Here is a 24214-nt window from a genome sequence, read left to right on the forward strand (position 1 = left end):
ATCCCCCATGTGAAAATGTTTTCTTGTGTCTGGATCATTCCAGATGCACCATCACAACACCGCAGCGCCTCCCTTGACATGTTAGGTAAATACAGTGTAAATTATTATTTTTTGAGTCTCTTGCAAAATAAAACACCATAATATGGACTACAAGTGAATGATAGCTAATCATGATTAAAATGAATCCACATTAACCCATTAAGCCATGAGTGTCAAACTATGGCCTGTGTAATTTCATTTGGCCCTTGAGGCAAATATCAAATTAACATTAGAGCTGGCCCGCCGGTATTATACAGCGGCTGTGCCGCTGTAACACCGCATTCACCGCTAATACTCATACTTGCCAACCCTCATGATTTTCCCGGGAGACTCCTGAATTTCAGTGCCCCTCCGGAAAATCTCCCGGGGCAACCATTCTCCCGAATTTTTCCCAGTCAACATTGGGGGCCATGCCTTAAAGGCACTGCCTTCAACGTCCTCTACAACCTGTCGTCACGTCAGCTTTTCCTCCATACAAACAGCATGCCAGCTCAGCCACATATATGCAACTTTCACACACACATAAGTGAATGCAACACATACTTGATCAACAGCCGTACAGGCCACACTGAGGGTGGCCGTATAAACAACTTTAACACTGTTACAAATATGCGCCACACTGTGAGCCCACACCAAACAAGAATGACAAACGCATTTCGGGAGAACATCCGCACCGTAACGCAACAAACACAACAGAACAAATACCCAGAACCCCTTGCAGCACTAACTCTTCCGGGATGCTACAATATACACCCCCGCTACCACCAAACTCCGCCCACGCCCACCAAGTTAATGTTGATATTTACCTCAGAAGGCTGCAAATAGAAAAGAGGCATTACATTTTTTATTTAAATTTTATTTAATATGCCATTGATGTTTTTTCGTTTGTTTTTGAAAGTTTATTTTGCACTATTAAGTTATATAAGCGTTGCTTGTTCCATATTCAGTGTTAAAGCAAATCAGTGTAGCAAACTGAGCAATAATTAATGTTTTATTCATGCACTTTCTCTTGCTACTTCAAGGCTTGAATGTTTGATTCATTCATTATTGTTATTTTATTTTCAAATGTATTATTAGCCTGTGGAAAAAGTTTATTTTGATATTTACCTCAGAAGGCTGCAAATAGAAAAGAGGCATTCAATTTTTATTTAAATTTTATTTGATATGCCATTGATATTTTTTAATTATTATTATTATTATTTGAAACTCAATTTTGCATGTCACTATAAAATTTAATAAGCCTTGCTTGTTCAATATTCAATGCAAAACTTGTTTGGGTCCCTATTAAAAGGTTAATTTGTTCAACCTTGGCCCGCGGCTTTGTTCAGTTTTAAATTTTGGCCCACTCTGTATTTGAGTTTGACACCCCTGCATTAAGCGTTTGATAGCACACGTTTTTTATTTATTTATTTTTATTTTTTTATGATTTACTGGGAAAATGTGTGAATATGAGGGTGAGTGTTGTCTGTGTATCTGTGTTGGCCCTGTGATGAGGTGGGGACTTGTCCAGGGTGTACCCTGCCATTAGTCCGAGTGCAGCTGGGATAGGCTCCAGCACCCTGCAACCCCCGGAAGGAAAATTGGTAGAAAATGAATAGACTTCAATTATGAGGGCTGCACATTATATTTTAAACTCACTCCAAAGGCTGTGAAAGTCAGGACAGCCTTGTTTTAGAGAACATATTCACCCCACAATTTAAAATATTCTAATTTAAAGTAAGAATTGTTCAACTTTCTGCCAGGCATTAGTAAATATACATACCACAACCGGGCTGATATCAAAATAAACCTGAATGTTCTACTCTCATAAAGTTTAGTTTTCACTGTAAAAAAAAAAAGAAGAAAAAATGCAGACCAGTTCTACCTTTAACCTGTAGTGTAGCTGAAGCAGGTTTGAAAAGATTGTTTTTTATTTTTCTGTCCTCCAGTCCTCTTGCAGGGGAGCTGTGCCCCCTAAACACCACTGGCTTAGATAAAAGATTATGAGATCCTAAAACCATTCTGTATTATTTAGATAACTGTAGCTATGTACATAATCACATTTATAAATCTCATAGTGTGAAGTAATACAATGTGGTCAGATAATCATATCTCAAGTCTAATAGAATGAGTAAGGACCATAAACTGAAGGAGCTGTAATGGCCCAAAGCCCACGTACCTCTGTCATGACTGGGCTGCACAAGCTCTTACAAATGTGTAATAAAGGATCCCTGACTGAACAGTGCCACCTAGTGGCACCTGATGAAAGGTATTTAGTTGCGCTCCGTTGGGAGTAAAAATTGCAGCCTGTGGACTTTTCTTATGTTGTGAAACCTTTTTCCTTCTTTCTGTCCACTTTAGCCATTTCTTTCTGCTAAGGTCTTTGTAGGCAGCAGGTCATCCATTGCCTGCAGCTCACCCAAACCTCCTCCCTCACTGGAAGTTCCTACGTCGGTCATGACAATATTTCTGAGTTGTGAAGAAGATGACCGATAGTGTCATTTCTGTTTTTCATTTTCTGAATCCATTGACCTTTTCTGAGACCATCCAAGAGGAGTGTTCATATACATCTTAAGTCAGTGCTCCCATCAGAATTGAGGTCAACAAACACTTCTGACAAATTGGTGTTAAGCCTCACCTCATCCTCGATGGTCCTGGTGTTGAATGTTCTTCAGTCTCTTGTGCGCTGCTACGTTCATCCTCCTCAGCCATATCAGTGTCTCGAATGCTCAGAGTGGGCCCATGGCTGCAATTAGGCATTGCTGGAATGTTGTCCTGCCATTTGAAATAGTTTTCTTCCTCCTCTTCTGAATCAATGTTATCTCTTGACTTCATTTTAGGGTTCTCTTCTTCCATGACATCGAAGTAAGTGTCACAGTCAGAGCTGTTGCCTTCAACTTCATCCCACTGTTGGAAACATGTGTTGCCTCTTGACCTCCGTCGGTGTCCACCTTTATTAATTGAGTTGATCCCTGAAGGTTCGGGCAGACAGTTAAACATTGCTCCTTGCGTGGATCCTTCTTCAGCCACATCACTATTTTTAGCAAGTTCATGATCAAAATGTAGTGCGGTATCATCTGAATCAAGCTCATCTCTTGACCTTTCCTCACATCTACCAAATAAAGGGTCTTCTTCATTATCTAAATCCACGCTGCTGTCTGAATTGTTGTCAAACTCATGCCACCACGAGGAACGTTTCCTGTTTCTTGTGTCGTCTTCCTGTTCACGGCGGTATCTTGATGGTCCAGGCTGAGGTTCTTCCTCTTCGTCCTCATCTTCCATCACACGGTTGACCTGCATCTCAACATTAGCCTCATCACTGTCTACTTCGTCTTCATGTTCCACAATATTGTTCATGTTATCGCCGTGGTGCAGAATGTTGACGTTTACAATGTTTTCATTAATGAAACCAATTTGATTTTGTCTAAAGACTCTCATGTGATGATTTATGATAAAATGCAAGAGGAAGATGAATTCCATGTCGTTATTGTCTCCATTTGGTGGGTGATCTTCAGTTGGAATGTGGATATGATGGCCTACAGAACATTTAAATGTTTTTAATGCATGGTACACCCATTGGAAATAGGAATCTGGTTAGTCTATGAATAGCTGGCAGACATCTACACACTAACAACATGGACAAATCCACCATCAGGTACTTACGATTTGGACCATTGTGGTCTCCATCTCCTTGTCCATCCATTGGGCTAAAAATAGTCAGACAATTAAGAATTGACTTAGTAATCCATTCTTACAAAGTTGTCTCTTGACATGTTTGTAAACTGATAACATGTCACATCTAAAAAGTTTGCATCAATACAAATACGTTTAGGTAGAACAATAAATGTATCTGGCTGTTTTTCTTAAGAAGATTTTGTAAATGTAATGAGTATTGACCCAAGAGAGCACAGTTTACCAAGTCAAATTTTGTGTGTGTTTAACATATATGGCTAATAAATCTGATTCTGATAAGGAAGTTGGCCCCATCCCCAAAAGTAATGTGATGACAGAAAGTAATTTCCTTCCGGAGCAGGCAACTTGTCCAGGGTTTACCCTGCCTTCTGCCTGAATGCAGCTGAGATAGGCTCCAGGCCCCTCCCAACCCCAACAGGGACACGCGGTAGAAAATTGATGCATGGATGGATGTAATACTCATTGTTATGACATTTCTTCTGATGATAGATCATACACTGTAGACTTACCACTCTAGGAGGTGCTGTGTTGTTTACAAAGCCATCGGAAGTTGCCAAGAAAACATTTGGTACTTGTGCAAGTTTTGCATTAGTCGAGTCACAACCATTCTGATCTAGGTTGGTTTGGTTTAGAGGTAGTTCCGTTTGAAATTGAAGATTCTGCACTTCAAAGCATCAGTCATGGCAACAAACACTGCACCCCAACTGTCTGTAAGGTAATATCTAAATGCTTTGAATTAAGCACTTTATTGCATCATGCACAATGTCATCATTATGATGAGGACTATATTATAGTGTGCCATACTTGCACACTTGATTAAATAATGTGAAAAGCTTTCAAGGCAAGTTTAGGCCCCCCTGGGAGTTAAGTGTGATGTGTCTGGATGGTAGGAGAAAACACAAGTGTCAGATCCTAATTAGATGTGCCTTGTTAACAGTCAAAGTAGCAGTAAGGAACAATATATTTTTAACTCGAGCGCGTCTTCTGCAGTTGTGAAGCTTAAATTACTCTGAATTCACTGTGGTAACTAAAAATAGCTAATGACTAAGTGCTTTTATTACCAAGGCTGGCAATTACAAAGTTAACCCTGTTATGATAATACAGCCGTACCACGGTTTTTGTTAGCCCTTTTTGTAAAATTCCATTTACAACAAAAATGTTTGTCAACATTCCTCAGTCTTTTCATTGCAAACGTTGCACGTAACAAATTAGTCTAAGTCAGCAAATTATTCTACATAATCAGGACAAAGAATCCAGTGCGTTGGTGACTCAGTTTTCGTGCATTTTTTATTGAGTAAGACTGCAAAATAAGCCACCATGGAGCCAAAAAGTGCCAATACTTTGATAAAGAAGATGACAAAAAAGAAAGTAAAACAATATAAAAACAATTACATAAAAAATAGTAATTAATGAAAATGTTAGTGGACCAGTAGCACACACAATCATGTGTGCTTCAAGGACTGTATTGTTCTATATTGTAGGAACCAGAAGTGTAATAACGGAAAGAGAGAGCCCCTTTTGTGTGAATGAGTGTGGATGAGTGTGGGTGGGGGAGGGAGGTTTTGGTGCACTGGTTGTAAGTGTATCTTGTGTTTTTTATGTTGATTTAAAAAATAAAATAAACTATCAACCTTCCATCTCATCGCTAAGAAACAAGCCCAGAGTTCCCACTAATTCAGCATTATGGAAAGTTGTTTTTTTCATGCACCTATTTCTGTCTTATTTTTCTGCCACACGTTGGAAAACTGGTACTTACAAATAATGCCTACATTAAAATAGTCCGTGGTACAAAAAAGGTTGGGGACCCCTGATCTAAAGGATGCAAATATCATTCTATTATGTGCCTATTTCTTTTTTAAAGAGTAAATGCAGGTGTAAATACTGCACTATGTAAAATTGTTTATGGGTGTGTTATCTGTACCTTGTTTGCTATATTGTTGCAAATACTTTCAAGATGTGCACTTACCGGTAATATACTTACTGTCACCAAGTTTTAAGCAAATTAATGACTTGCAGTTAAGTAAAACGTTTAAAAATGTGCTTTGATTACATTCTGACAACAAAATTGCATTCGTGTCCAAATATTGGTATTTTCTTTAGCAGACTTTAAATATGCAGGCGAGTAATAAACTGTGATTAATAACAAACAAAAAATATAATAATAAAAAAATAAAAAGAAGGTGAAATACCCTGTTTAATTGAAGAAAAGATCTCATAACTAAGTACGATGATGAGCGCGTGGCTCTCTCTACTCTTACTACCTCTCTCCTCATTGCCGTTTTTGCCAAAAATGGTAAATACCATTTCATGTGTTTAACAGGAAAGATTAAAAACAACAGCCAAGTTAGGGTTAATGGAGCCTGACTCAGTTAAAAACTGGTTTGCAGCAGGTTTTGATCTGCATCACATAAAAGGAAAAGACCTGCTCAGTGGCCTTGTGGTTAGAGTGTCCGCCCTGAGATCGGTAGGTCGTGAGTTCAAACCCCGGCCGAGTCATACCAAAGACTATAAAAATGGGACCGATTACCTCCCTGCTTGGCACTCAGCATCAAGGGTTGGAATTGGGGATTAAATCACCAAATGATTGCCGGGCGTGGCCACCGCTGCTGCTCACTGCTCCCCTGTGGGGATGGGTCAAATGCAGAGAATCATTTCACCGCACCTAGTGTGTGTGTGACAAACATTGGCACTTTTTACTTTAACTATAAAAACACAATCACAACAAGAAACACACATAAGGCTACAACAAATTTCAGTACAGATATGTCCGTGCTCACAGCAGGAACTGGGCCGGAGATACCTTCTGTGTACCCTTTTAAATTGTGAATAAGTACTTATTGTCCAAATGTAGAAAGGAAAAGCGTTCCACACTTTTGTGATGGTTTGAAAGAAATACTTTTTCCCCATAATTGTTTTTGACAACGAGAAGTTTGAAGTTCTTTGGAGCATGATCATGTGACCTGGGCATGTCTCGTGTTTACAGCACTTAGAGCTAGAAAGTAGATATTAATAGCGTGTTAATTTGTGTAATTTGGAAAATAAGAGGATTTGCCTGAGACAATGCAGTGATGAAACTAACCGGGAAGTCTCTTGTGAATCTTGTAGACCAGGGCTACAGCATTTAACTAAATTGTTCTTGAGGCCACATTTCCAGAACGCCAAGGGCCTGACTTCTCCTTATGATTATTTTGAAAACATGCATCCTATGTTGTGTACATTTGTTTTCGATCTTTTTCTTTTTTGTAAGAGTTACACTTTTCAGAAAAAAATGCAAAATACAAGTGTACACTGCATGGACACTGGCCTTTAGAACATCAAATGTCAATGCAAGGATACGCCATTGTGTTTACACTGGTCCAAGTCCAAGTGCTCTAGTAGTTTTAGGAATTTGCTGCAAAAATGTTACCACTATGTCTAATCAATCAATCAATCAATGTTTACTTATATAGCCCTAAATCACGAGTGTCTCAAAGGGCTGCACAAGCCACAACGACATCCTCTCCTCAGATACCACATCAGGGCAAGAAAAAACTCAACCCAATGGGATGACAATGGGAAACCTGAACAATTTTTCTTGTAGATATTTAAAGTTTGTCCAAGTTTAAGCTGTGATTCGAACTCGTGTGGCCAGTCTAGTGTCATTCATGGGCTGGATTTGGCCACCGATGACACGTAAATAGATTTCAGATATAGAAAATGACAGGTTGGATCTGATTTTGTTGTAATCATACAGTTGTTGCTGTACACAAAATTATTGAATGGTAATGACATCACTGGTCAAACTATCGGTGTCAGTATCGGCAATACGAGCCTTGTATTTACTTTGTATCAGATTCATTCTAAATTTTGAGTATCACCCACCCCGTATACTTTCCTGAGGTCTATGCACAAAGCTACTGTAAAATGGCCTTTGTTTATTGCTGATATGATGTGTTCTGTGAACAATAATAATGCAGATAGGGCAGAATGTTTGGAACGGAAGCCATGTTGGCAGTTATTTAGCAGCTTATTGTTTTCAAGATGTTCGATTAATTGATTATAAAGACGTTGTATCCATTATTTTGGATATGACCGGAAGAGTTGGAATCAGTTGACAATAATGTGGAAGGTCATTAGCTTCCAAAAAAAGTAACACAGAGAATCTAATGCCGAGATAGAAAAATGGATGACACTAACAGCTAGTTTTCAGAAATGTTTCAATTGTATAAGTCACAGGAATGGGAATTATTTGAGGAACAAAAAGTTTGATCGATCTTTTATTAACACAATGTTTCGTTTTTTGTACAATTCTGCCTTCTTATATATATATATATATATATATATATATATATATATATATATATATATATGCATATATATATATATATATATATATATATATATACTGTTTATGTAACTGATGAAGGGAGCATCATTGAAAATACACTTTTCCAGTCTGATGAAACATGATTTTTATGCATAAATAAAAACAATTTTGTAAGAATACAAGGCAAATTACAATTAAGACATGTAACAATTATCAATATATACTTTTGCAGTCATGGCAGTATGTTTGTTGTATAATAAATGTTGACTGAGAATAAGTCACGAGCACGAAAGACAGTGGAAGCATATGCAACCTCTTTGTAACTGTCTTCAGCACACAAAATACTGCAAGATGCAAAATTGTGTCATAATCATTTTATTTTTATTGCAGGTCAAACCTCATGGGGACCAAATTTACAGTATATGACAGTGGTCTGAACCCTATGAAGACCACCACCAGCCTAGAAGACAGCAATATGCGCCAGGAGCTGGCAGCCATTTGCTATGTGAGTTCTTGCATCATTTATTTGATGTGCTATACTGATTTTATGCATTATATATTCATTTGACAATCATTTTAACCATTGCAATGGGGTGCAGAAAATCACTGTTAAGATTTTAAAGGATTTGTACTCCTAATTTATACTGATATTTGATATTTTTGGAATACCAATGATTCCATTATTTTCTGTTTAAAACCCAGGAAACTAATGTCTTAGGATTTAAGGGACCTCGGAAAATGAGCGTCATCATCCCTGGAATGAATATGGACCATGAGAGAGTTTCGATTCGCCCACGAAATGTATGTTCCTTGATACACACATGTGCCGATCACATCTATCAAACATTACATTCTATCTGATCACTTTAAGTGATGCTGTTCTGTTGTTTTTGATTGTATTATAGGACCATGAGTCATTGCTGGCACAGTGGCAGATCAACAACACAGAGAGTGTCATTGAACTCCATAACAAAACCCCAGTGTGGAATGATGATACACAATCGTATGTGCTCAACTTCCATGGCAGGGTTACTCAGGCCTCTGTCAAGAATTTCCAAATCATCCATGACAATGACCGTGAGTTCAACTACTTTGTATTTAAAGGCCTACTGAAATGCGATTTTCTTATTTAAACGGGGATAGCAGGTCCATTCTATGCGTCATACTTGATAATTTCGCGATATTGCCATATTTTTGCTGAAAGGATTTAGTAGAGAACATCGACGATAAAGTTTGCAACTTTTGGTCGCTGATAAAAAAGCCTTGCCTGTACCGGAAGTAGCAGACAATATATTCTCGTGATGTCACAGGTTGTGGAGCTCCTCAAATCCGCACATTGTTTACAATCATGGCCCCCAGCAGCGAGAGCGATTCGGACCGAGAAAGCAACGATTTCCCCATTAATTTGAGCGAGGATGAAAGATTCGTGGATGAGGAAAGTGAGAGTGAAGGACTAGAGGGCAGTGGGAGCGATTCAGATAGGGAAGATGCTGTGAGAGGCGGGTGGGACCTGATATTCAGCTGGGAATGACTAAAACAGTAAATAAACACAATACATATATGTACTCTATTAGCCACAACACAACCAGGCTTATATTTAATATGCCACAAATTAATCCCGCATAACAAACACCTCCCCCCTTCCGTCCATATAACCCGCCAATACAACTCAAACACCTGCACAACACACTCAATCCCACAGCCCAAAGTACCGTTCACCTCCCCAAAGTTCATACAGCACATATATTTCCCCAAAGTCCCCAAAGTTACGTACGTGACATGCACATAGCGGCACGCACGTACGGGCAAGCGATCAAGTGTTTGGAAACCGCAGCTGCATGCGTACTCACGGTACCGCGTCTGCGTATCCAACTCAAAGTCCTCCTGGTAAGAGTCTCTGTTGTCCCAGTTCTCCACAGGCCAATGGTAAAGCTTGACTGTCATCTTCCGGGAATGTAAACAATGAAACACCGGCTGTGTTATCCGGCATTCTACGGCGGGGGTGCGTTATCCGGCACAACACCTGCCGCAATACACCGCTTCCCACCTACAGCTTTCTTCTTTGCTGTCTCCATTGTTCATTGAACATATTGCAAAAGATTCACCAACACAGATTTCCAGAATACTGTGGAATTTTGCGATGAAAACAGACGACTTAATAGCTGGCCACCATGCTGTCCCAAAATGTCCTCTACAATCCGTGACGTCACGTGCAGGCGTCATCATACCGAGACGTTTTCAGCAGGATATTTCGCGCAAAATTTAAAATTGCACTTTAGTAAGCTAACCCGGCCGTATTGGCATGTGTTGCAATGTTAAGATTTCATCATTGATATATAAACTATCAGACTGCGTGGTCGGTAGTAGTGGGTTTCAGTAGGCCTTTAATATGGTTGTTGTCTTTATCAGTATCTCACTAAAGTCAATAAAAGGGACAATACAATGAACAAATGATTAACTGAAACTTGGATATACTTTAGAGTAGTGAGTGAAAAAAACATCTATAATTTAGCGCAATGTGTTTTGTTTAGTTGGAAGTGGAATTCTTGTAGGCTGCAATGGGAACATTTCTTCTGACACAGATGACATACACGATATCTATCCTATCCTATCCTACTGTAGCTGTTCCTTTTCGTAGTTTGTAAGGTAAACATTGATAGAAGAGGTGTGTTGCCTCATCAGACCGCACATGATGTCAGATTTTACGGTGTTGGGTAGTGTTGTGGTCATGTAACTGCCAGGCTCTATTTGATTGGAGTCACAAGTGATGATGTTGGATTGGTGAAAAAGAGTCGTGAGAGTACCAACCTGACTTCTTCTGGTGGGCACTCTCGCCAAACCATTTGTCTTTGCAACAGAAGTGGGTAATAACGCGCTACATTTTACTCTGTTGCTTTGAGTTTCATTCTGATCGCTACATTTATTTATATCAGCATTATTTATAGTCTGCTGATTACCGGTACTGCTTGCAAAGACTTATTCATTTGGCTCGTTAGCTAAAGTTTTGGACTTGACTTCTGAGTAAGGACTAGTGACGTTTGACTCCATTTCACCAATCAAATGGAGCCTGTCATACTACATTATTTGCAGGCGAAGAAGAACAAGCCAGCAGTGGGAGTGACCCTTTACTCCAACAATCACCAAGTACAGATATAGAAGCTGAAATAACATATTTTTCCGACTACAGAGTATATAAGCCGCACTCACAAAATTTTAGAAAACATTTTTCCCACATATTAGCTTCACCAGACTATACGCTGCAGATATATATGCTGTGAAATGAGTTATTTACACAAAAAGATTTTATAAATGTTTATTTACATACCTTCATTGATCAAACAAAACAGACGTAATCGTTGTGGAAGCACACTCTCCAATCAGCTAAAATTACTCAATATCTCCACAGTGATCCATCCATCCATCCATTTCCTACCGCTTATTCCCTTTGGGGTCGCGGGGGGCGCTGGAGCCTATCTCAGCTACAATCGGGCGGAAGGCGGTGTACACCCTGGACAAGTCGCCACCTCATCGCAGGGCCAACACAGATAGACAGACAACATTCACAGTCGCATCCACACACTAGGGCCAATTTAGTGTTGCCAATCAACTTATCCCCAGGTGCATGTCTTTGGAAGTGGGAGGAAGCCGGAGTACCCGGAGGGAACCCACGCAGTCACGGGGAGAACATGCAAACTCCACACAGAAAGATCCCGAGCCCGGGATTGAACCCATGACTACTCAGGACCAGTGTTGGGTTAGTTACTGAAAACCAGTAACTAGTTACAGTTACTAGTTACTTTATTTCAAAAGTAACTCAGTTACTAACTCAGTTACTTACACCAAAAAGTAATGCGTTACTGTGAAAAGTAACTATTTAGTTACTTATTTTTTTCTTCTTTTTTTTTTAAAGCTCCCATTAATGCCCTTTTTGCCTTCATTTCAGTACTGTTATTGCACTGGAGAATAATACAATCTGTTGATCAACTTGACATACATTTTTATTTTCCTTTTAACATAATTAATGAAAAACAGTGCAACATAAAAAGGCATTCCTCCTTTCTTTAAACTTGGGCCAATGACCATGAATAAAAAACAAGTTAAAGTGCAACATAAGAAGGCACATCATCTTCCTTGAAACATAAAGCCTGACATCTGGAGTGATGCTGCTGTCTTCCACACTTGGAGCCATGGATTGTAGAATACTTGTTTTCAGTGGCAGGATCATTGACACAGATGGTGAAGTTTCAGTGCTCAGTAGAGATGGAACACTTTTGAGGGGTTTAAGCACCTGGAGGACCTCACCTGCCACTCTCACATCATCATCAGACAGGGTGACATTGGTCTTCAGGGTGTTGTGGGTCAATGCAGAGTATATAGCTGCCTGCTGCTCCAACATATCATAAGTGGAGTTCCACCTCGTTGGGACATCATGTATGAGCAGGCAGCTTTAGCATTTCTTGCTTTGTCTTAAGCACATGAGCAGCTGTTGTGCTTGGGTGGAAGTAAGAAACCTTCCTGATCCTCCCAAAGAGGCGCTCCATCCTATTGACTGAGATTCCCTTCTGTGATGCCAAATTCACTACATGTGCAAAGCACCTATCTGTGGTCCCAGTCCTGCCTCATTCTCTGTAATTATTTGATTTTTGGCATTATCACGTGTGACTGGGATATCTTTATCTTCCAGTCCTCCACTGCTTGTGTCAGTAACTGCGCAAGGTGACTCTCGTAGAGGGGGCGTGTCTTCTCATCTCCCAGTCTGCTGTGATGAAGTGAGCGCTTATAGTTCCGCTGGACGTCCACCCGTCTGTCATGAGCGCAACAGATGATGCTCGGGATAGTTCATCCACAACTTTTTTCTTCTCCTGCTCATAAAGATCTGGCACAATCTTATTGCTGAAGTGGGTGCGCGACGGGATGTCGTAACGTGGTTCAAGCACGTTCAGCATGTGTTTAAAACCCTCGTTTTGCACAACCGAGTCTGCACTTATAAACACACCGATTCAATGGCGGGGGCGTTCAAGCTCCTCCGTTACTCCGCTCGCCATGACCACGCTGTGTGTGGACTGAACGTGCCAACAACTTTTTTTCCCCACACCCACACCCACACACACATAGACCGCGCCTCTTTTCTTCTCTCCGGCTTGTGACAGAGGAAGATTCAGAAGAACGACACCGCAGCGCTTCTGTTTCTAGCCGATATTACATCAAAAGTAACGTAAAATAACGCAGTAACGCATCATGTAGTAACGGTAACTAAATTACTGAATAAAAAAAAATAACGCGTTAGATTACTAGTTACCGCCGAAACTAACGGCGTTACAGTAACGCGTTACTTTGTAATACGTTAGTCCCAACACTGCTCAGGACCTTCGTATTGTGAGGCAGATGCACTAACCCCTCTGCCACCGTGAAGCCCTCTCCACGGTGATGTCTTGGTAAATAAATAATAAATGATAAATGGGTTATACTTGTATAGTGCTTTTCTACCTTCAAGGTACTCAAAGCACTTTGACAGTATTTCCACATTCACACACTGATGGCGGGAGCTGCCATGCAAGGCGCTTACCAGCAGCCATCAGGAGCAAGGGGTGAAGTGTCTTGCCCAAGGACACAACAGACGTGACTAGGATGGTAGAAGGTGGGGATTGAACCCCAGTAACCAGCAACCCTCCGATTGCTGGCACGGCCACTCTACCAACTTCGCCACGCCGTGAATTCCTTGGTAAAGTAAGGAATTTGTGAAACTGAAACAATACAAAAAGAATGCAATTGTAAGGAGATAATGCTAACACAGACACTTGTAAACGTGTGAACATATTAGCTAATGCTAACGATGCGGGCTTCATTACATTACGATAGCACTTACAAATATGCATGGAAACACTCCAACAGTACGAAGTATGAATTGTTTTAGTTATACTGTAAAACTTATAAATGTTACTTGGAGTGATGAATGAAGAATTCATGATTAGAAACGCTATGAATGATTAGAAGACAGAACAGCAATGCAATGCTTAAAGTTCACAGCTTAAAACAGCAGGAAACACTTGTCAGCATTTATTCACCCAGCAGCACCTGCAGTGAGCAAATTCGTCCAAAAGATAGCACAAACAAAAACACACTTTAAAATGTGTCTTTGCATGTTTTTAATGAAAACTATTTGCTTTATGGCCATCAATGGAGAAAAATCCATAAATTAGCCGCACTGTTTTACTTTTGTACAAGCCGCAGGGTTCAAAACGTAGGAACAAGTTGCGGCTTATAGTTTTATTTATAGTAAGTCAACATTTTTTAAGTATATAATAAAATAAAAACCTACTTGTTTAATAAGTGTGAGAATGTTCTCAAAGAAGATGTCTATGAATGTTCTCATTCATCCAGGTCTTTGTCATCTCAGGACATCCGATCGCAACTGGACTGTTTGGTTTGTCTTAGAAGACGTTTCGCCGCTCATCCGAGTAGGCTTCATCAGTTCATGCTCATAGACTTAGATTGGTCAGATCTAGACTAGATCGTTCTCAAAGAAGACACTTTAGCTATGTAAAATGACGCCAGAGAGAGAACTACTGGACAAACCTCTTCATAGACGTATTTTGTCTATGACAAAAAATAATTAATACAGAGTAAAAATATTGTAAATATGTTTTGTTAGTGGGTAGACAAAAATAAATAGCGGTAGATCACAGGACTTGAAGACCTCATCCATCTCATTCATTCAGATCATTCACGACATCGGTATTCATATTTTATTTAGTGATGTAAAAATTAAACATCTAATTAATCAGCAATTGAAAATAATTCACTGTGTAGTTTGTAATAACAGGGAGTAGTCAAACAGTTGTACTGTACTTTCATCAAGTGATTCTTTGGCCTATCACTAGATGGAGCCAGTTTGAGAATCGCTGCTTTAGTGCATGTAAACATACCAAGTGTGTGATATTGGGTTTAGGGTGGGCTGGTGGTCCCTTAAGGAGTCTTTTCTATGTTGACCCAGAATATGGTGCTACGCCTCTGTGAGACACTGTATATTATGGTTGGTTACTGTGGTTGCAGTGTCGTTGTTGTTGACAATTTAGGAATGCTGTCTTTTACTACAATTTATAAACAGTGCAAGTTCTTATGTTCAAGCTTTATTAAATCTCTCTCATTTTATGCAGCTGACTACATCGTGATGCAGTTTGGCCGCGTGGCGGAGGATGTCTTCACCATGGACTATAACTACCCAATGTGTGCCCTTCAAGCCTTCGCCATAGCCCTCTCCAGCTTTGACAGCAAGTTAGCCTGTGAATAAGACCAAGTGCTCCGTGTGTCGTCTCGTCAAGGGCTGTTCACGTACCCCCGGGGCTGGTGTGAGATATCCAAAACACCCTGGAAATCCTGCGTATTCCAAAATGCTTTGTGGGCATCAAGTTCTGTGTGTGTGTGTGTGGGAGCAGGGTGGATGTTTGGTGAAACACATGAAGCACAAAGCGTAATCAGCTTTCAAGATGATGAAAACATTTTGTAGTGTGCTGGCACTCTAAAGAACTCCTCTTTTTTTGTGTGCTAACTAGAGATGTTTAACATTCTTTACTTGTTACTAATACTATTTCTGACTTGGCTAAATTTCATGTGTCACCACAATAATCCAATGACAAAAAAACACATTTCTTCAAGCATGAACACGTCTTACACAGTTTTTAGTTTCAAAATAACATGCATGTGAAAGGCTATTTATTTTTTGTTATTTATGTATTTATTACATGTTGATTTTTGTTCTTTGGACAGTATTGGCTCTGCGGAGCTGCAAGCACATGGAGGACGAAGTATCTGAAGGAAACTAGTGGACACAAGCAGGGCAAAGGCATGTGACACTGTGCTGTGTACTTTACAATAGTGTGGGTCACTCATGTGAATGTAACGAAGTAACGGTGCACTTTAATTTAAATCCACTAGTGGATGAGACATAGCTGTACATGGTTTCTTGTGCCTTTTCAACACTAACGGCAGTGTTACCATTTAGGCTGTAGAATGAGCTGAGCCTGTGTTCTTGCTATCGAGTCATCAAACGACACAAATGATGAGAAACCTAAATATATGAAACACATCCACATGAATACTGTAATATTGTTTTGCTTGGGGATTAGAACACTGCATTACAGTCAGCTGTAACATGTGACTGCTGGGTCTCGTTTGAATTGCATATCCCATCTATTAGCATCTTTAAACTATTTTTATACTCATGTGACAGTTTGGTAAATTCCTCTTTTAAATCTCGGATTCTGCAATTGTTGTGGATCCTAAAGAGATCTTTATCAGATGTGCTATTCTTGTACTTTAACTGTGCCCTATTAACTATTTTGGATTTCTATTTGAATACTTGATACGTTTCGCTGTGAAGTCTGCTTTTCGTATGTGTTCAAGATATCCTGCTGCTTCTTTCGCTTTCTGTTTCTTGTGCTCTTGTGATGTACAGTAAATAGTTATGTGATGGTACTGTAGGCAGTCTTCTTTGATTAGGACAACGAACATGAATAAAATATTCGGGAAGTTTAAGTTTGTGTTTACTTCTGTCAAAAGAAAGGCTGCTGTTTTAGGTGGTTACCGTAGGGTTAGGTCCATTTCAGAAGTTATCTTTGAGGAATTAAAGAAAAGTGATCCAAAATGTCACTGTTATTTAATCGCAAATGCTCCACAACCCTGTGTGTTTCAGTCCTCACAACGAATAACAGCACTATAACATTGGTTCATGTACAGTATGTCCATTCTAGTTATTATGAACACAGCTTAAAATAGAGTATTACCATTGAATAAGTAGGCATGGATGATTAATGATAACAATAACACTAGAGTTTTTCACAGGGATCAATAAAGTTTATCGTAGTCTCATTAATAATACAATTAAAAATTATTGTATATTATTAATAGCACTTTTTGTTTACATATATTTTTCTATTCCAAACGGCTTGTCTGGAACAAGGCAAAAGTGTTTTATTAATGTCCAATGTCTAATGGTTTGAATTCAAATGTTATGGATTTATGGCAATCCCAAATACATAAAACAGGTACCAACAGGTAAGAAGAGTGGGTTTTGCATAAAAAGACCTCTTTAACCAAATTGTCAGATTTGAAAGCTACTGTATGCACCATCGACCCAATGGGACCTTTGCCACCTTCCTCTGAAAACCAGTGAATATCTTGATGATGAGGCATGTAAACCAATAGCAGGGAGTACTTTGAGGTATTTACACTATACTATACATAAAGGCAAGGTGTCTTAACCATTTTGACCTTGGGGACCAAGTTTTCCATAACAGGGAAATATACTCAAATACTAACAATGAATTAGTATCCTTACTCTTGATTTTTAATCACATTTAATAACTACATCTAATCTATTTATAGTTTAACAGGATAAACCTTGTCAAAATATATGAAAGTATGGGTTAATCACAAAGATTATGATCTAGGCTTAGGTCATAAAAAACATAAAACTGATAAACAAATAAATGCACATACAAGTGATTACGCATTGCTAAAATGAATACATTCTAACCAAATTGGTAATAAATTATTATACTCCATGTTTCTTAAATAAATTGTCAATAATACTAGTTTTCAAATGAAAATATAGCTTCACCACTTTAGAAATATTTTTTTTGCACTTAAGAAACTTCTTTAGCTCCAGATTTCTGTTTGTTTATTGTTGTCATTACTGCCACAAGTGGTGGAAAAGTGTATTACAACTGGGTACCGTAGCGACCCATATGGACCACAGCTGAGAAACAGATCTTTTTGGCGGCTTTCTGGGGGGCTCTCTCAGCCCAAATTTGGCCCTATAGTTAAGAAACACTGCGCTAAGTGCCTGATCTACTAAGATTCAAATATCACACTGAACTGCGTGTGCAAATTATAACATTGCATGTACAGCAGTGTAAATTTTGACAGCAATTTTTAAATCTGTTTTTAGTCAGTCTTTTGACAAAAAATAATTTTAGTTTTAGTCATATTTTAGTCATCTAAATTGCTTTTTAGTTGTAGTCTAGTTTTAGTCTACTAAAATTACAGTACATTTAGTCGGCTAAAATATAAAGTTTAAAGGATAACGCATCTTTGAAGTTGTCTTAAATACACTTTTATGAAGGTTATTGCAGAACATTTCAATGACTAAATTCACAACAAGAGGTGCGCTCCATTATTATATCAATAGGTACATTTCACACTAACCTTCTGTTATTATTTTAGCTGAAATGAAGCATTGTTTTCAAATGTTGAATAATACATGAATAAAATGGGCATATGAAGAAACAAACTAGTTTTAGTAAGAACTGTGTATAACTGCACTGGGGGTACACAATTGGCATCTTGGCCACTGTCCCGTTTAAATACAACGAGTGTTATAAATTTAGAAGGGTATATATATATATATATATATATATATATATATATATATATATACATATATATACATATATTGGAGGGAACCCAGGGCCTTCGAATTATGTGGCACACACACTAACCCCTGTGCCACACACACACACACACACACATATATATATATATATATATATATATATATATATATATATATATATATATATATATATATATATATATATATATATATATATATATACACACATATGTATATATATGTGTGTATATGTGTATATATATTCAAGATTCAAGATGATTTATTGTCAATTCTTAACATGCACAAGACACATAAGAACCGAAAAGTATATTTTCCGCACAGTCCCACTAAGAGCAGACATACGTTACAGGGAGACAAGACAAGACTGCCGACGGAGCAGCCATTTTTACGGCGCTCCTTAAAAAAAGGTGAGAAAAAGGTGATATTGGGAAAGAGGGAGAGTAAAAAAATATCAGTCAAAGGCTGGATCCGCAAGAGGGGGTCCAGACTGAGTCCAAGGGAAAAAACCTCATTTGCAATGCAAACATAAACACGTTACATTTAGTCACAACAAACTCGCAACAGAGGGACGGGGAGTTGGAGCAAACAAGCGGTGGTGAAGGCGGTGGTTGGGGAAGGGTCGGGTGCGTGCGTGTATGCCCAATCAACTTGGGTGTGATGTTGAAGTGTTTTTGTGGACTGGGGCCGATCTTTTGTGGACTGGGGCCGATCTATATATATATATATATATATGCCCTGCGATGAGGTGGCGACTTGTCCAGGGTGTACCCCGCCTTCCGCCCGATTGTAGCTGAGATAGGCTCCAGCGACCCCAAAGGGAATAAGCGGTAGAAAAGGGATGGATGGATGGATGGATGTATATATATATATATATATATATATATAGATATATTATATATAGATGTATATGCCCATCCATCCATTTTCTACCGCTTATTCCCTTCGGGGTCGCGGGGAGCGCTGGAGCCTATCTGAGCAACAATCGGGCGGAAGGCTTTTACACCCTGGACAAGTCGCTACCTCATCACAGGGCCAACACAGATAGACAGACAACATTCACACTCACATTCACACACTAGGACCAATTTAGTGTTGCCAATCAACCTATCCACTGGTGCATGTCTTTGGAGGTGGTAGGAAGCCGGAGTACCCGGAGGGAACCCACGCAGTCATGGGGAGAACATGCAAACTCCACACAGAAAGATCCCGAGGCCGGGATTGAACTCACGACTACTCAGGACCTTCGTATTGTGAGGCAGACGCACTAACCCCTCTTCCGCCGTGCTGCCCTAGATGTATATGTATTATATATATATATATATATATATATATACATATATATATATATATATATATATATATATATATATATATATATATGAATATGTATTTTATATATATATATATATATATATATATATATATATATATATATATATATATATATATATATATATATATATATATATATATGATATATATATATATGTGTGTATGTACTAAGCTCTGGCTTACTTACTGTTGCGTAGATGTCAGTATGGTTAACCTGCAGACAGTACGTCCATATGTCTTATTCTATTGATGTGTGTAAAAATACAGTAGGGATGTAATGATATGAAAATGTCATATCACCATTAATTTGACCAAAAGTATCACTGTTATTATTGTAGTATTGTTGAATGTGCTCAAGAAGTATTTACACACACTGATGTTGGTGTGGACGGTGGTGTTCTCACGATGCAGAAAAGGACAGGAAGCAGCATGAGCAGCGTGCAAGTAAGATTGTTTTTATTTCATATAAGAGGCAAAAATACAAAAACAACAAGCGTGTCGCTCGGAGGCGCAGAGGCCGGGGTCCAAAACGTAGAGGTGAAAACGTAAGCTGTAGCATAGAGCTGACAACGGGAAAGCTAATTTAGCAAGAAAGCGAACGTAGCTGGTGCAGAGAGCATATATTGATCAATCAACCAAAAACAGAAAAAAAAACCTGAAATAGACACACTATTAGAAAAGCCACTATTTTGCATGAATTGGGTTTCTTCTGCTTCTCTGATAGAGTTTCAGTCTTAGTATTTTATCTGTTTCATTGGCAAAGCTTTTATTTTTTTAAATATTGCTTTATACTTTAATAAGTAAAAAAATAATGTATCAAAGCACACATGGTATCAACCTGCTGTCCTACTATAATGCTTTATTCATTAAAAAAATCCATCATTTGAAGTGTGTGGACATCTTCACTCAGTCTGGACAACATATAAACATTACCGTTAAAGTGGTCTGGTGTGGGTCACGGGCTGTGGCGGGGGGTGGCGGCCTCCTGGCCGTAGTTCCTGGTTGTCGGCCGCGTGGACTGGGGGGATGTCCGGGCCCTCTACTCCTCCTACTTATAGCGCACACAGTCACACATATATAGGACTTTGGGGATTGTCGTGCGGGGAGGCATGGCGGGGGGTTGAGGATGCCTCCAATGGGGCTCCAGTCCTCCTGTCTTGTCCCCTGCTCGTCTATCCCTCAATCTTAGCTGCATATTAGACACTTAGGATTTGGGGGGCTTGGCTTGGTTGGGACCCACCATGACCTTGATGTCCCCCAATTTTAATCGCATTATTAGTTCCCACAAGCATACATATCTCACTCACGCTACAGTACACACATCAATAGGGACTGGAGGTCGGCTGTAATGGCTGACCTCCTAATTTTAACTACACAGTAGACACTCTGGGGGCCTTGTACACATGCATGGGGGGTTTGGGGTTCGGCGCACCCCTCATTGCCTCGTCGGCCGGCGGGGACTGCGGTCTGGTGGCCTGCCAGGCTTTTATTCATTTATTATTGTTATATATTTTTTTTATTTTTAATGTATTTATTATTTTTATTTTTATTATTTACTTATTTTTATTTTATTTTATTTTTAAAATTGTTATTTTTATTTTTATTTTTATTTTTTTAAATCTTATTATTTATTTGTGTGTGGCGTCGCGCGGGTCTCGCTTCCTGTTGGGTGGGGTCCGTGCCCGTGTGGCCCGACCTCGCGCTGTGGGGTCTCTGTTGGTGACTTGATGTGGTGGCGGCGCAGCCCCCGTGTCTGGTCTGGATGCTGTGTCTCGGTTGTTTGGGCGGTGGTGTGTTTGTGCGGGTTTGGGTTGGGGTGGGGGGCCTTTTGGTTGGGGGGGGTGTTGGTGTCTCTTGTTTGCGTGTTGGCGTTCGGGCTGACTGGCGGGCTGGCGCCGGCTGGTCTCCGTGGTCCTGGTGGCGTGTGGTTGCTGGTCGCAGTTTTTTTTTGATCGCTTTGATTTGATTGGCTGGTGCTGGCTGTCTGGGGTTATTGCGGCTGCTGTTTCTGCTGCCGTTTGTTTGTGGTGTGGGCGCCCGTGGCTGCTGGGTCTGGTGCAGGGGTGTGGCTGATGTTGTGACTGGTGGCAGCGCGCGCGCGTGATGGCTGTCGGGGCTGACGAACTGTGTATATGTATGTATATGTGTGTGTATGTATGTATGTATATATATGTGTATGTGTACATATGTGTATGTATATGTATATATGTGTATGTGTGGGTATGTATACATGTATGTGTGTATGTGTATGTATATATGTATGTATGTATGTATATTTCTGGGGGTACGCTCTGGGCCTGCCTGTCAGACGGGGGTCGACGCCTCAGGCTACTGCATCCGAACTGCGTGTCTGGAGCTCCTGGGTCCCGCTGTCCATCCCTTCCGGGTGCCCGTCTTGGTTGGGGCCTGTTGGGCCTAGTCCCTGCGTCTATTGTGGTAGCTTGGTGCTGCAAGGTATTCCGAGGTGCTGCGAGTCGGCCAGTTGCTGGGGTAGTGACCTTGTTTGTCAGCATGTCTGTGATCTTCTTTTAATTCTTTTTTTAATTAATTAATTAATTAATTAATTATTATTATTATTTTTTTTTTAAATATATTTTATTAATATTATTTTTTAATTTTTCCCCTCCCTCGGGGGTGGGGGGGGGGCTCGGCGGGGCGGTTGCTGGTTGTTCCATCTCCATCGTTGGGGTCCCTGCGGGTGGGGTGGGTGGTTCCCGTGGCCCTGTGCCTGGGTGGTCCTGCGGCGGCCGATTTGGGTGGGGTGGCCGGGGGCTGGCCTCGCCGCGCTCTCCGGGGGTGGGGGGTGGGCTCGTGGGGGCCCGGTTGCCGGTGGGGCGGGGGCGGTCTTCCCGTCCGGTTGCGGGGAGTCTCTGGGTCCCTCGGGCGGGGCGTCTCGCCTTTCTGCCCGTGTGGGGTGTGGTCTCTCGCTGGCTTGGGGTCTGGCTGTCCCCTGCTTTTCTCGTGCCCTGTCCTCTGCCGGGTGCGTCTGTCTGCGGCCTGCTGCTGACCCTTGTGGGCGGTACGGTGGGTCGGGCTCTGGGGTTCCTGTCGCTGGCCGGCTTGGCTGCGTGGGGGCGGTGGTCCCTGGTTCCCTGGGCACCACGCCTCCTGTTTGTGGGTTGGGCTCTCGGGGGTGATGGGGCCGTGCTCTGGCTCCCACGCACTCTGGGAGTCGAATGTATTGTACATGCAAATTCACATATGCTCACATACGTACATAGGTACCTACGCTCCCACATACATACACAAATACAGTACATATTTACCTACCTAATGTTCGTACATCCACACGCACATTCAATATACAACCATACACATACACATACTGTACATATACATTCACTGTACAAACACATATACACATTCTGTACATATACAAGTACATATGCATACTTACACTCATGCACATAATCACGTTTCATCAAACATATATTAACGTTGTTGCCCTAGGGTAAACTGGGTGTAACACATGGCACACTGACAAAGCTTAACCTATTGTGACTATAACAATCTACAAGGTTAATGTAGGTTGCTTCTCTTTCTCCCCCTCCATTTTTCTGCATTTTTTCGTATCTCAAGTTATCATTACGTATATATATTGTTGCATTTAAACAACTGTATTGTTGATAATAAAGGTAAATTATTGGTATTGTTCATTATCAATAGCGCTATTTCTATTGGTATTTGTATTGATCCATTTGTAGTGTAATAATGCTCATTGTCATTTCTGTATTATTTTTTATTTTTCGCTAACTGCTTATTTGTTATTACTTTTACCATCATATTTGTACATGTCATATTTGCTGATGTTGCTCTATTGTTGTTGTTGTTGTTGTTGTTGTTGTTGTTGTTTGCTGTTGTTGTTTTTGTCTCTCTGTCTAATCCCCCTCTTGTCCCCACAATTTCCCCCTCTGTCTTCTTTTTTTTTTCTCTTTCTATCCCCTCCTGCTCCGGCCCGGCTGCACTAAATGATAATATAAATACATTTAATAAAGTCAAATACAAATAAGGCAACAAGAGAAGTATCCTACACTTCTCTTTTGTAAAGTAAATCTGAACAGCCGACATGGGCATCTACATCAACTATATGATTTGCCTGAGAAGCTGGACAGGACACAAAAAAAAAAAAAAAAAAAAAAAATCTAACATTTGACTCACTCAGTCTGGACAACATATAAACAATATCACAATGCAAGGTCTCATTAGTCCAACATTTTACTCATGATGCATTTGCGAGCTTTTATATCCACTGAGGTGGAACAGACCTGAATTGGTCAAAATGTTGAGAATTTGTGGATGAAAGATAAAATACTGTTTATTCCCAAAAATTAGTACGCCCCTCATATTTTATCAACCCTTTTGTTCATGTTGGAAAATGCTTTCCCAAGGTGGGAGCTCCTGCTCTGTTTCAAAATGCCACAGTACATGTTGGAGCTTCCCTCAATAAACCG

The 24214-nt window shown here is 40.1% G+C and overlaps 2 protein-coding genes across 3 annotated transcripts in view; one reads left to right on the forward strand and one right to left on the reverse strand.

Moving 5' to 3' along the window:
- The window catches only part of tub (TUB bipartite transcription factor), a 209302-nt gene extending 192692 nt beyond the window's left edge, over positions 1-16610 (forward strand). For both annotated transcript variants that reach the window (XM_061963948.1, XM_061963949.1), the window contains exons 9-12: positions 8408-8522; positions 8720-8818; positions 8923-9094; positions 15175-16610. In XM_061963948.1, coding sequence (XP_061819932.1) covers positions 8408-8522; positions 8720-8818; positions 8923-9094; positions 15175-15308 — 520 coding nt within the window. In that variant the 3' untranslated portion in view covers positions 15309-16610. The remainder of the gene's footprint in view (positions 1-8407; positions 8523-8719; positions 8819-8922; positions 9095-15174) is intronic.
- On the reverse strand, positions 1735-4386 carry LOC133608309 (uncharacterized). Its single transcript, XM_061963514.1, has 3 exons — positions 4221-4386; positions 3682-3725; positions 1735-3554 (listed from the first exon to the last, which is right to left on the reverse strand). Exons 2-3 carry the CDS (start codon positions 3719-3721, stop codon positions 2653-2655), a joined length of 942 nt encoding a protein of 313 aa, XP_061819498.1. The 5' UTR covers positions 3722-3725; positions 4221-4386; the 3' UTR covers positions 1735-2652.
- Positions 16611-24214: the final 7604 nt, after the last annotated feature.

The sequence above is a fragment of the Nerophis lumbriciformis genome, linkage group LG06 (assembly GCF_033978685.3).
Source record: "Nerophis lumbriciformis linkage group LG06, RoL_Nlum_v2.1, whole genome shotgun sequence".
Classification (NCBI taxonomy): Eukaryota; Metazoa; Chordata; class Actinopteri; order Syngnathiformes; family Syngnathidae; genus Nerophis; species Nerophis lumbriciformis.